The sequence below is a fragment of the Ptychodera flava genome, unplaced genomic scaffold, assembly GCF_041260155.1.
Source record: "Ptychodera flava strain L36383 unplaced genomic scaffold, AS_Pfla_20210202 Scaffold_31__1_contigs__length_3010019_pilon, whole genome shotgun sequence".
NCBI lineage: Eukaryota > Metazoa > Hemichordata > Enteropneusta > Ptychoderidae > Ptychodera > Ptychodera flava.
Genome location: NW_027248353.1, coordinates 1,229,395 through 1,242,760, shown reverse-complemented (window position 1 = coordinate 1,242,760; position 13,366 = coordinate 1,229,395). Strand labels below are relative to the sequence as shown.

Sequence of the window (13,366 nt, the reverse complement as noted above, 5' to 3'; positions counted from 1 at the left end):
TTGATTTTGGGGTCTTTGATTTGCATATTTGAAACTTTTCGTGCGAATGCAACGTTGACGTTTGGCAAACATAGCCGACCTCTGGATTTATAAACTGAAGTGCATAAAATTGAAAATATAAAATTTACAAGACATGAATGAAATTCACCGTCACATACCTCTGCGTGTGATCTCTTCCTTACACTGTAAGTATTCCTGATAATCTACAAGTGTTTCCAAAGACAGCATCCTGGCACCGATATCATCCAGAATAGGTATGGATAGAAAAGTTTTATCCGCCATTCTATCTAACCGTCCACTGCTATAGGCATTCCACAAGGCGTCAGCTGCATCTGAAGAACCACATCTCATAATGAAGTTTAGACTTCCTCTTTCAACGCCTTCTCCAGAAAGGTCTGGATGAATCGAGGTAACTCCATTCATGTACTGCTGAGCATTTGCGTCAGTGCTGGCATGTCTGAATAAAGCATCCTCTATGTCAGCCATTGGTCTGTTGTTCTCGGGCACACCACTACTGACACGCAATCGTACATTAATGTGACCTGCCCAAAAATCATGAGTACGTATTTTGTAATTTAAAAATAGACAGCACGATATCTATTTGCACTTTGCAGCATTGTCGTCAGAAATGCCATCATCAGGAAACACAGCAACACAAAAATTTCGATCCTAAGATCATTGGATATTGAAATTAGTATAATAATAGAAATAACAACAGTACAAATTTGATGACTTTCGATAAAAAAAAACGAGATTATCATTTTCAACCATTTAATCGCTCCAACTAATACAGTAATGTCAAGAAAATGGTAACAGCAAGATTCATGGATTTTGGGGAGAAGGAATTGTAAGTAACTGGAAATTTGACTTCAGGCAAAGGAAATTTTATCTTTCCGCGATTTGACCAATTTAGTTTTTACAGTGGCATTTAAATAATCCAAGTTTTGAGCTTTATTCCTTGCACACGAACAGATGAAGGTGAAGGCGTATTAATACTCACAAATACATCGATGGGTCGGGATTAGAGGCATTTCATAGGGAATATTGATATCTACCTTGTGTATTTTGATTTGTATCATCAGGATTGGAATGGTTTCCATTACCATTACTGCCGTTGTTTGTACTCGATCCAGTCCCCTGGTTGTCTTTCTGCGGACCATCACCTAAATAAGACAGATTGGACCACAATCTAAATCTTGATAGATACCATTGCTAGAAGTCTGTCTGGTACTGGATCCGTAAAACTGATATTGTTAATTTAATTTGTTTATGCCAGCAATAACATCATCATGTGTTAGGGTCAAGGATGAGTATGGATGAACAATAGAACTTCCGATTAGTCGGTTCGGTCAAAGTGTCTAACGAACACGGAATTACATTTTGATTAAATGCAAAGTAAACACCCTATACATTTCACGTTGTACAAATAGGTGTCCGATCGATTTGAAAATAGTTGTGTGCTCAGTTTTCATAAATTTTCATGCAACAGACAATGTGTCAGTCTTTCCAAATAATTTTTCATACAAGATGTAAGGTGTACTGACCGTTTTTCACGTTCCGCTTTTTTCCTGCCGTTCCTTCTTGCTCAGATTGTGAGTTTGATCCGTTTTTATCATCCTCAGGAGACATTTGACCTGAAGATATATTCAGCCAAAAAAGCTGTGATTATTGATGGGAATTGCGGCAAACGTATCTAGATAATATTTCCAGGCTAGTGAAAGGGTTCATGTCAAATTCCAACCGTCAACCCAGGCTAGGAGATCTTCTGGTGTAAGAGAAGTCAAATGATATGGCGGGAGTATTTATAAATTCTATCGTGCATTTGAATTCACGAATTACAAGGATCACTGATAGTATACCACGCTTTAGTCCCATGCATTCAGCAAACCCTTCAATGCGTCTAATAATTTATCAGTGGTTGTGAAGCAATTCGCTGTATACTTGTAACTCTTGAGAGCTACAAACAATTGCATATGTTGCACTGTAATTTTACGTGAAACAATTGCAATGTAAGAAGATGTCGCTTAAAACAAAAGTTGATATCCATATCGTCATAAATATAATATTACATATATCTGAGTAAACGTACCACCTCCAAACCCCGGCCTCTGGGCTTCTGAATCACTTGGCGATGTTGGACTTGGATTAATATTCGATTCTTCCGAGCGCTCTACAGGTAAGTTAAGACCTGTGAATGTTCAGTAAAATGTACTAATAGAAGTATACACTCTGTCAGTTGATTTGTTCAATCTATACACACAGTAACCCTTATGAAGTAACTGAAGGTTAATGAAATTGCATCTTGTTTATTATTATAATGTCCACTAGTACATACCTGATTGTCCCTCAGATTCCGTGTCATTTGTAGGATTTGGGTGACTTCTACTTTGCTCTTCGCCTCGTGTACATTTGTCTGACAATAAATAGTAGAATGAAAAAGGAACTATTGAAACTCGTGGAAAAATCGTGAAAAACAGGAATGCCAACCTCATAAGTTGTTACATTTTCGAGGGAAGTATTAGCATATCTTAGCCCCATTATCTGTGTCTTATTGTATTTCTTTCCACAGAGTGGTTTGAAGTCTAATGCATCTATGTAACAATGCTTAATGAAGAGTGACAACAGAACTTTGTTAAAACACTGGCAACGAACGTACAGCTTGTGTTTTAACTTCATAATTATCTAGTTTCGGCCCAAAAATGACCCCTGCGTTATACATTTGTGTAAAAGCGCGTGAATTTCATCGCCCTAATCCAGCACCAAAGATAATTCATTCATTCATCCAGTCGTTCGTTCAAACATTCATTCAGGCGTTCGTCCATTCATCCATTCATTCATTTATTCATCCATCCATTCGTCATTCATCCCTCTTTTCATTCATCCATTCACTGTCATTTAAGAACAATAATAACACATACTTTATCTTTAGCTATCCAAAATCCAAAATACGACTGCACTGACACTTTTGGAGTCCAAAAAATAGCTTTTCACTGGTCAAGTTTGTCTCCACCTCAGGAACTCTTTTCAGGGCTCGACATTAGCGGTAGTCCCGCGTCCACAGACTACCAACTTTTTCCTTGGGTTACCAAAGTCCATGAAATGGTATCCCACATAGACTACCAAAGCCTGGGACATGAAATTCAGTCAGTACTTGGCGTGCCATGTCCAGTCTTTCACTTTTGAACGAGCGAAGTGCAGCCAAACCCAGATGGACACAGTAAGGCCAGACTATGACTTTGTTTTGCAAATTACAAAGACGACCTTGCGATGGAACTTTGCAACAAAGTTTCAATAACTCAACTAATGAACTTGGATGACAGGCACAGAAAATGACGGATGTATTCCCATTGCATCTTGATCAATTGTATCAATCACAAACTCCTCCCTACAACAGAAAGCCCATGGTCTGTTTTAGCCCTTCTGAGAAGGTGGTGGATACTGCCATGATGACTATCAAAATTGGCATGCATTTCTGAGGATGAAACGGGTTGTCAATACAAAATTTTTAGTGTCACTGTCGTCAATTATACCAGTTCCTTGGGTAATAAAGGTGTGCAAGTATTCAAACGACTGATAACTTGAAGTTCATTTCACAGGTAAATCTTGAAAATAGCTTTTTCTTGTTGTTAATGAAAATAATCCCTAAACTAAAATATGCATGGGCTACCCCCATTGTCACTGGGCTACCAACTTCAGAAAATGGTAGCCAAAGTGGACTACCAGGGGAAAAAGTTATATTCGAGCTCTGCTTTTGCATGTAAAAATATAATGAGGACCAATAGTTTCTTTAGATACTGTATCTTTTAGCATTATTTTTTTCATTTTACTTCCAAACTGAAACACAAGTTCGTGGGAATGTACTCATTGAGGGGTGTTTATACATGTAGAATAAACTGTCCACTGGGACTACATGTGCAATTTTGAGGAAGATAAATAATAAATGTTTACCCAAACATAAAATGGCGCCCTCATGCAGATACAGCAAAAACACAGTACACAGTGCATAGATGCATTGGAATCTTCACAGAAACAACAGAGAAGTCCAATATAATGCATAGTGCTGAATGTTTTCCACTGGGACACCATATGCTATGTTTTCTTTGTAATATTACCAATTTTTAAAAATGGCGGGAAATCAAAAAATTTAAATTTACTTGTCCAATTTTTCTGTGGTAAAAGACTATATACTTTAAATTTGTAGAATTGAAAGAAAACCAGAGAAAATAGAAAGCCTTATTCAGGTCGACAAATTTCAAGAGTTATACCTACAGGGGCTTTAAATTTTAAATGTACACATGAAAGAAAGGATAACATATGCAGTACAAGCAAGATTTCGGTATCGTAATGGCTAACTTACATTTCATCAATAAGGTATTGTCTGAGACCTTTCACTAAACAAGATTTGCATGTAAAGGCTTTTTAGATCTCTGGTTAAATCATTTCACAATTTTATACCTCAATAATAAGTTGCAAATTGACCTGAAACTATGATTTTTCCGGGATAGATAAATGTCGGTGAATTTTGAATGTTGTTAACCTGCCATGTTCAATCAACTGTAAATAATAACTAAGGTGATGAGGAAGGTTCCTATTGTACAGGTCAAAAACAATACTCCCTATGCTATTCTTGTGAAGCTTTTACATATCGAGCACAGCAAGTTCCTTAAACAATGAAGAAAAGTGATTTATAAAGTCGGAATGGGTCATACATTTTCAAACACAATGTGGCTTAATAACGGCAAGCAAAACTCTCTCATAAGTTCGTAGTGCTTTTGGGCGTATGTAGATGCAAAAAACAGCTAATGGAACGGAGCATTGTAAAAGTTTGATGAAGGCAAAGAGATGCAAGCGTTATGTAGGCATTCGAGTCCCAACGAAATTGCCATTCTGAAATATACATACCACTTTGCAGCTTTCGCTTTTTGGTCGCTGGTTCATCAATTGAATGACCGGGAGTGGGAGTAATACACTGCTCATGGCTGTGACCTTCTGAAGAAATCTGACCTGCAAATTAAGATTAAATTATGTTTTCTTTTGTTAACCAATGAAAACATTACGCACCACTGTCCGGTTTGAGGGATATGTTGCAAAACACTGCGAAAGGACGTTTTTTGAGTAGCAATGTATGTATATTGGACGACTATGGATACTTTTTAATGGAGTTCTAATGTAACTGGACAACGAGATAGCCAAACCGGAGAGTGGCAGAGAAACACAGGAACATAATGTAAACCCACTTTGAAGTAGGTACATATACCTAGGGGACATAGAATACCGGGATGCCCTTCTAAAATTAGCCAAGGGAAATACTCGTTTAAAAAATGACGTGTTTCATACACCTGACATCACACATGTGATTTCAAAATTTGATGCCGCTTCTGAAGTAAGGAGACCATCGTCGATCTTTAAAAAATGCCTACCTGGTCTCTCAGGTGCTTCTTCCCCTGGGTTGACAAGTTTGAAATCTTCATGCTGACTTATAAAATTCATCAAAGTCTCCTTTACACCATCTGATATTTTCTTCGCCTTTCCCTTCAGCATTTTCCTCAATACCACAGCCTTCTCAGCGTACGGAGAATAGTTTGCAACAGCGCCATTTATTTTCATCAAAAGTTCGATGTGGTCACTCTTCATATCAACAAAGCTGTCATGCGCATATAAATCCGGTAAATACTCGTCGATTGCTTTTTGACAAGAGGAATACTGCGGTACCAGAAGTGGGATTCCGATTGCAATTGCAGAGAGTGACAATTTAACCGAGTTAATGGAAGATGGAGGCACAACAAGTAAATGTGATTCCTGCAGCAGCTTAATAGCTTCGGAAGCTTCGAATGACTTGTAGATAATTTTGAGATAGGGATGAGAATTGGGATTTAATCTACTTTTTAAATAATCCTCGCGGCCTTTCGGCATGGAAACAATGACCCACGTCGGAGGTTCTTTTTTAACTCTATGAAAAGATTCAGCCACGTCATTCATAACTTGTGCTAAAACAGATTCACTTGATAGCTCTGCGATATCAATTTCTTCAACGAACATCACAATCTGAAATTTGCCACTGTCAGGAATTTTCGTGGAGCGTTTAATGTCGAAAAGTTCATAATCCGGTGTAAGCATTAAAGAAAAATGATTTATCACCTCGTCAACACGTTGATAGTAGTCATCAAAGTGGTCAAATATTTCCGAACCAATCGAAAATACGGCTTTTGCATCCTTGCTACTATCTATTGCAAACTGCTTCCAAATTTTGAATTGATATTCATTGTGTCCAAGAATACTCAACGGAGTGTCAAGTTTATACGGGTTAACAACGTAACACGATGCACCAGGAAAGGAATCTTTTCTGATAGCGGAAGCTTGAATTGATGTCACCATACTAAAACTGACGACCATGTTAACTGACTCTAATTCACTGATATCAGGAAAGTATGTCTTATGATTCTGAAGCCAGGTAATGTCTGCCTTATCTTGACGATACAAAGGCGGGGGATTTGGATAAACGAGTGTGATGCCAGATTTGCGAAATTCGTTCTGCTCTTCATCATTTACTTTAAAGGCAGTGCAATATATTGTCAACCCTATTGCGTGCAAATAATAGATCAGTTGACGAATGGCAGCGGCTACTCCGCCGGTGATTGGACAGCCTAGGTACGAGCAGACGACCAATGCAGCGGGACGTTCATTGTCACTGTAATATGAAACATATAGCAAAAAATAAAATTTTATTCTGTCACTATGCAATACTGAAAGCGTGGTGTCATTTTCCATGGATAAACGTATATAATCGTTGAACGGGTTTCAGCGGTGTCAATCCTTTGTTACCGGAACAATCAAGGCTACAGAGGACAGTAAAAGGCGAGACAACAACGAAACAACAAACGTGCTACAAAGCAGAAGAAGTTTATAAATACTATTTTATTTGGATGTTGAAACAATTGACTCTATCGATGTACTCACCTTGTACCTCGAAAACTACGTTCTGTTGAAGCCATCCCTTGTGTATACGATTACCACTATATCGGTTATGTTTTAATGTAAATTTGACCAGTTAACCACGGTCTACATAGCAATAGAGCAAATGAAGACTATCAGTTCAGCATAAAATACATAACGATAGTATGCACACATTTACTGCAACAGGTGATCGCTCAAACGTAGCGATGCCATGCTATTGCAGGAGTGGGCTATCCATGAATTGATTAGGGTACACTGCAGAAAACCCACAACATGAATACCTAAAACGGGAATTAGAGTTGAGTCAAAATGTTGAACGGATTCAAAATAATGGCATTGACAATGCTAAATAATGGTCATTTTCAAGTACTAACACAGTAGATATCTGACAACCTGTCATACTAATTTGACCATATCTAGCCACATAATGTCTTGCGGCATTACTTTAACAGAGGCTTAAGAGATGTGTTTTTGTACACTTCACAAAATTTCATGTTTGTTTAAACAGTTTTAACAAGTTTGATATGTTAACAATGAAGAAATACTAGTTGAAACTCATATAAAATAGCGTACGAGTTGAAAAGGTACTTCTGGCCAGAACTATAATTGTTCTTGAATTACAAAATTATTCAATTTCATATTTTCATCATACTATTAAACGATGACTCGCACAGCAATTTTCTTGTGCTAAATATTCCAATCATATAGTACAGAACACTACATTTCTTCTACCAATAATGTAAACAAAATTTAAAAGCGTTTTAAGTTCCCGATTACTTATAATATAGAGTGTGAATTGTGAATAAGGCATTAAAATAGAAAAAATCAAGACAATATCAAAGAAGTCACTGACTAGTCCCACAGTAAAACGACTTTTACGTTGATTACACCACACTGAACCGATCCAAATCAGGTCATACTGATTAAATGTCTTAAAAGGTTACAGTTTCTTAATAAGAACAATAAGAACAAAATTATCCTTTGTCTCGGGAAGAAAATGTACCATTTCCTTCCGTCTTAAACCGAATGATATATGTCTAGGCACATCAAACAGATAATCACAGAACTATATTTTACTGATATAGCACCGGATGCGACCGAATAAATAGGGTTTATTCGTTGGAACAGTTCGAAAGGTTATCTCGATTCCACGTCAAGTTTTATTGCAAACAACTTTGCAGTAATGTATACAGTACAGTACTTTACTAACTGTGAACAGTCAAAGCAATTGCCTTTAGTGATTGGTTTTAACGGTCGTCTTGGTAACATAGACTTAGTTTACAAACTTAAATTCCTATTTATTTCTAATGTAAATAAGAGATTTGTAATGTTGGTGAAAGTGAGAGCTTTTATTCCAATGGAAATATCAATGATCTTGACCAAAATTAAAGAAAGAATATAGGATCTAAGTATAGATAGAAAATACCAATGGTGTTGACCAAAATTAAAGAAAGATTTAAAGCTGCGAGCAGCGTTGGCGGGGCCCAAGAGGTGGCCATAGTTTAAAGTACTTATACTGATGATACAATGTGCAGATTTTGAGGTTGAATGGCCTTTGGTTCTTGTAAAGAATAATTTTTATATCATGTCATGGTTACCGTGTTTTTTTTTGGGTGAAATTCAAACAATGTGACCGATCCATATGCATTTCGCAAACTTCAAGGTAATTACACTAATGACAATATGAGGAAAATTTCAGTTAAAGTGGTGAGATGGTTCTTGAGGAGAAGATTTTTTAATATTTTCGCTGGTAATCGTAGGTTTTTTTGCAAAACTAATATGGCCGCCAAACCACGCACGATAGAAACGATTTTCGCAAACTCGAAAGTAATTAAAACTAAGAATGACACAAGTGAAATCTCAAAGTAGATGGTGCGTTGGTTCCGGAGAAGAAGATTTTAAAATCTAAATTGAGATTTGCAAAATCCAATATGGCGGTGAAACCACGCGACGATCCAGATGCCTTTCGCAAACTTAAAAGTACTCAAAATGTCAGGTCAACATCGGTGCATTGGTTCTGGAGAAGATTTAAAAGATTAAAATGGTAATATTCAAATATCCAATATGGCTGCCAAGTACACGCGACCGCACGCAATTTTATTAACAAATTTCAAAAACCTAAGGTTATGCTTGCTATACACCAAATTTAAAATCGACTAGACCCCTAGGTCATCAGGAGGAACCATTGAAGGTTTTTGGAAAATCCATATGGACACTAGGGTCATGTGACCAATCGAAATTTACAGGGTCAGGTGCACGGGTACTCATTGGTACCTATTAACCCTGTTAGTTTGAGAAGTTAACGTCAGTTGTTGAGTTCTAGGTGAACAAAACAGTTACAGAAGAAGAATGTCAAGTGGAACAAGAACAATATTGATCGCCAACAAAAACGATAGGGCCCAGTCCATAGACTTGGGCCCCTAAATATAGGATCACAGTATAGACCGCACGGACCTATGGAAGCTCGACTAATTTAACAGAGGGAACTAAAAACTCAAAGTATATGCTTTGCCTTAAGTGAGTGGGGATGACCAGCAAAGTTAAATCGCATTAAGGTGTAAGGGAGCTGTGGATCACATTTACCTCTAGGTAGCAAACGTACAGTGATCAGACGCCACCATTACCTTACTTTAAACAAATGGTTTATTCCTGATAATATCAATACGTCTTTGAGATGACTTTGGAAAGTCTCTATAAAGGCAAATGATGTATTTATGAGGCCTTTTCGGAACTATGAAAATGTTTCTCTATCAACATCCCGTTACAACATTCGCTTGTAAAGTCCACTACACAAGGAATGAATCTTATCATAAATAAAAGTGTAGGTATCAGTATCAGTTCAAACCAAGCCTATTACACACGTTGACCAAGATAGCATTGCACGCATGTTTATATGTTAGATGTTTTTTTCGACTAGTCACTTAAACAAGTGTAATATGTTGCAAGCATTCATATTGTCAAATTCACATTAAATGCAACGGGATAATTGTGTGTTACGAATGCCGCGGAACACAGCAGAATATTGAACACGTTGTCCAAATGTCAGTGGCATCAATATCAAGATCGAAGGCAAGTATGAAATTTGATCTTGTTTAGTTCATTTATAGATTTACCATGAGCTGTAGGAAACAAATGCCGAATAAACCCTATTTATTCGCTTAATAATTCAAACGAAACATTACAAAGTTGTTTTCGCCCGTTTCATGCGCTGATAAAACACGGAGTCTCTATTTGTTTACAAATGTGGTTGAAAACGTAGTTTGATTGTTACTTACGCCAAGGAACGACAACTACACTGGAAATCATGGTACTGCAATGTTGTAAAGTCGCCGCATGCTACATTATAATTGTACTTAGAAAAAGTTTGCATTTTCTAGCAATAATATGCAATGTATAAATTGTCAAAACAGAAGTTTTAGATATTGTGAACAATGCATTTGATTCATGCAGGCCGCTGGATATGTACGATTCGCTTGCGATAGTAATTTTCGTCATTTATTGCAATGAAAAAAATACATGAAAGGATGACTGAACTTGGACGAGAATCAGTTAAATTCAAACTCTCTGGGTGTAACATACGGGTACGTAATATAATTTGGGCTATATGTCGCACGATCTAAGGCCAAAGAATAAGCTGATATTGATATTGAATCATTATGATAAGATCTGGTTTCAACTACTGCTGGTTATTTTATGCAACGTGATATATTACATCTGGCTGGACAACGACAACAGAAAACCCCCGACACTACTGGAGCGAATGTCCAGAACTCCCGCCCCTTCGATAAGCTAAAGTTATGAAGTGAACAACAATATGCAAACCAGCTGGCGTTCACCATCACCTGCAGCTGCTCGCTTTGCATTTACGACATCCGCTTGCTGTGCTCTTTTTCACATTCACGTCTTGTAACATATGGGCCTAATACCATACAGGTGATGGTTTGCATCGAAAACCTGCACTGTTCAAGGTTTAGACAATATTCAAAGGTATTTAATCAAGCCAATGCAACATCAACCTTAAGCTATGAATTCTTCAAATATAGCATCATCAAAAATAAGAAATCATGAGATTTCCTTGTTCCTTAGCCTTTCACCATCCGATTACTTTTGTTGAAATGCTATGAGTATTGTCCACCCTTGTGTATCAAATAAGGTGCCTGATATCCAGGCATGGACCGATTAAACTAGACGTCTTGTGTTGAAAATGTACACAGACGCAGTGAACGAAATCACTTCAACGAGTAAATGTGTATCACAACTGTGTAAACAAACGCTAGGTGTTCAGCATTGTGACGGAGAAAACGTTACTAAGGTCACTGAATCACACAGAATCTAAAGATCTGTCCCTTATATTCCAGTGCTTTCAATCCCTTTAGATATGTGTTTTTTTTTGATTGAGGGTCGGTTACTGCATAAAATTCAATATTTTGCTATGATTATCGAGATAGATTTCATGATAGTTTTGGCGCGAATGGTAATTAAGACATTTTTACGGATGGGACATCACACTTCAATAACTGTGCATGTCAACCAGTCGTCCTGTACGTATGCATTTCAATCAGTCGTAAAATTTTCCGACGGTTTTAAGGCAATGATTAACCATTGATACCAAGTGGTAACCAAGACGTGCGTCCCCATGACTCATTATAGTTGCATAATTTGCTCATGGGGTTAAATAGATGTCTTCTAAAATGACAGGGTCAATCATCTCAATTCGTTTCTATACGGGTGATAACTTGTTTGCAGATAGACTAGTCATTGAAATGATCACAGTGTGCTAATACAGACTCACGAAATTACCTTGGACAGTTGTAGAAATAACACCTGCACAATTTCCATTTAATAAGCTTCTGAAATCCGAAACAAAACGTAAAACCGCCAGCCACACTACAGACTGAATTAGTGCAGTATCAATGAATATGTCGATGATACACTTTTAGGCAAGAATTGTATTTTGTCCCTTTCTAAGAGTGGAGTAACTAGTCAATTCAGAGTATGTTTACCTCCGGGAATGTACCACTTTTGAAATGGGGTGCTATGTTTTTGAAGTTAATTTTTCGATCATAGTTTGTAAAAGGTACATTAATTCTCTTGGCGTTGTGATGGTTTGCAACGAACGTGATTTAACACAAAACAGATGTAAAATACGCACATGGTTCGAAACAAATTTGTAACTAATAAGTCACCTGCGAAGTTACAAAGTAATAGGGTATGTCCATCAAAGAAAGCTAACATACCTTCTGGAACGAATTTCACACATTTTTCGAGGAATCTCTCAGTTTGTTCACTAGACATAACTTAAATGAAGTGCTCTTTGGTGTTGACGGTTACTCTGACATTCACAATCACTTGCTACTATTAGCCAAAAGACACATCTATGCCATGAAAATGAAACAGAGTAAACCACACTTTGCAGCTTTTATGTTGCAAGTGAAATTCAACTACCATCTAGAGTACGAAATAGCTCTGGAAAAAGACAAACTAGAGACATTGCAGCAAATGGATTTCAATTTTACACAAAATTGTAGATAACTAAGCACTGTACTTCATTTTAATTTAAGTTCATGTTACTAAAGAAAATGTTACCAATAAAACAATTTAAATACAAAAAAACAAAAACATGACATGTTCATGCAGAGCCGAATTAATGATTTTTCTCGCAATGGCAATTGTTTGAATCAATGAGGGGTGCCTTAAAATATTTTGGTCACTCAGAGTTCAACGGATACGGATTTACGGTGGCATTGATAGTCGAAATGGTCAAAACTTGCATGGAGATCTACGAACTTCTAAAATAGGGACGATAAAATATGTCCTGTAAAGGATCAAAGAAAGCTGTAACTGCATGAATACCTACGCTGACCTCTGAATGCAAATTAGCATCCATTGAAAGGTTGGAGAGGTGTAACCACCAGTCATTGTGCAACACATTGGTTTCAGTCGTTGACTTTTGAGAAGACAGTTTGCCTTCAACATTTTGAAAAAAGGTATACCAGCATACACTGGTCTTGAAAGCGCCACGTTTGTTAATTGACGGTTCATGTTTGACATTTTGATCGGTCGATTGGTTGGAAAGCAGATTTATCGGAGTAAGCTATGTTATCATACGTCTGCTGGGGTACGACATGTCATCTGCCCTCTTCAAGGTTAATCTGTTATGTTCTTCAATTTTTATTTTATTTTATTTTATTTGCTCATCAACACCGCAATCAGACAGCCATTACAGACAAGAAAATAAAGAAAAGGATAAAATACACTAAAATTTAAACAAACAAAAAAGTACCCTAGACATCAAAAAATGACAAAACAAATTAACATGTTTTTAAAAGTTGAATGAGATTCTTCAAAAACATCGACTTCGCAAACCTTATCAATAAAATCATTAAAAAGTCGTGACGTATGTCCAATCAGG

General features: G+C 37.1%; 1 protein-coding gene across 1 annotated transcript in view; it reads right to left on the bottom strand.

The window, feature by feature from the left end:
• The window catches only part of LOC139127435 (uncharacterized), a 56,482-nt gene extending 50,847 nt beyond the window's left edge, over positions 1-5,635 (bottom strand). The window contains exons 1-7 of the mRNA XM_070693361.1: positions 5,421-5,635; positions 4,903-5,004; positions 2,336-2,413; positions 2,090-2,188; positions 1,545-1,634; positions 1,056-1,163; positions 159-542 (exon numbers count right to left, since the gene is read on the bottom strand). Of these exons, the coding sequence (XP_070549462.1) occupies positions 159-542; positions 1,056-1,163; positions 1,545-1,634; positions 2,090-2,188; positions 2,336-2,413; positions 4,903-5,004; positions 5,421-5,634 (1,075 nt within the window). The 5' untranslated portion in view covers position 5,635. The remainder of the gene's footprint in view (positions 1-158; positions 543-1,055; positions 1,164-1,544; positions 1,635-2,089; positions 2,189-2,335; positions 2,414-4,902; positions 5,005-5,420) is intronic.
• Between the last annotated feature and the right edge of the window lie 7,731 nt (positions 5,636-13,366).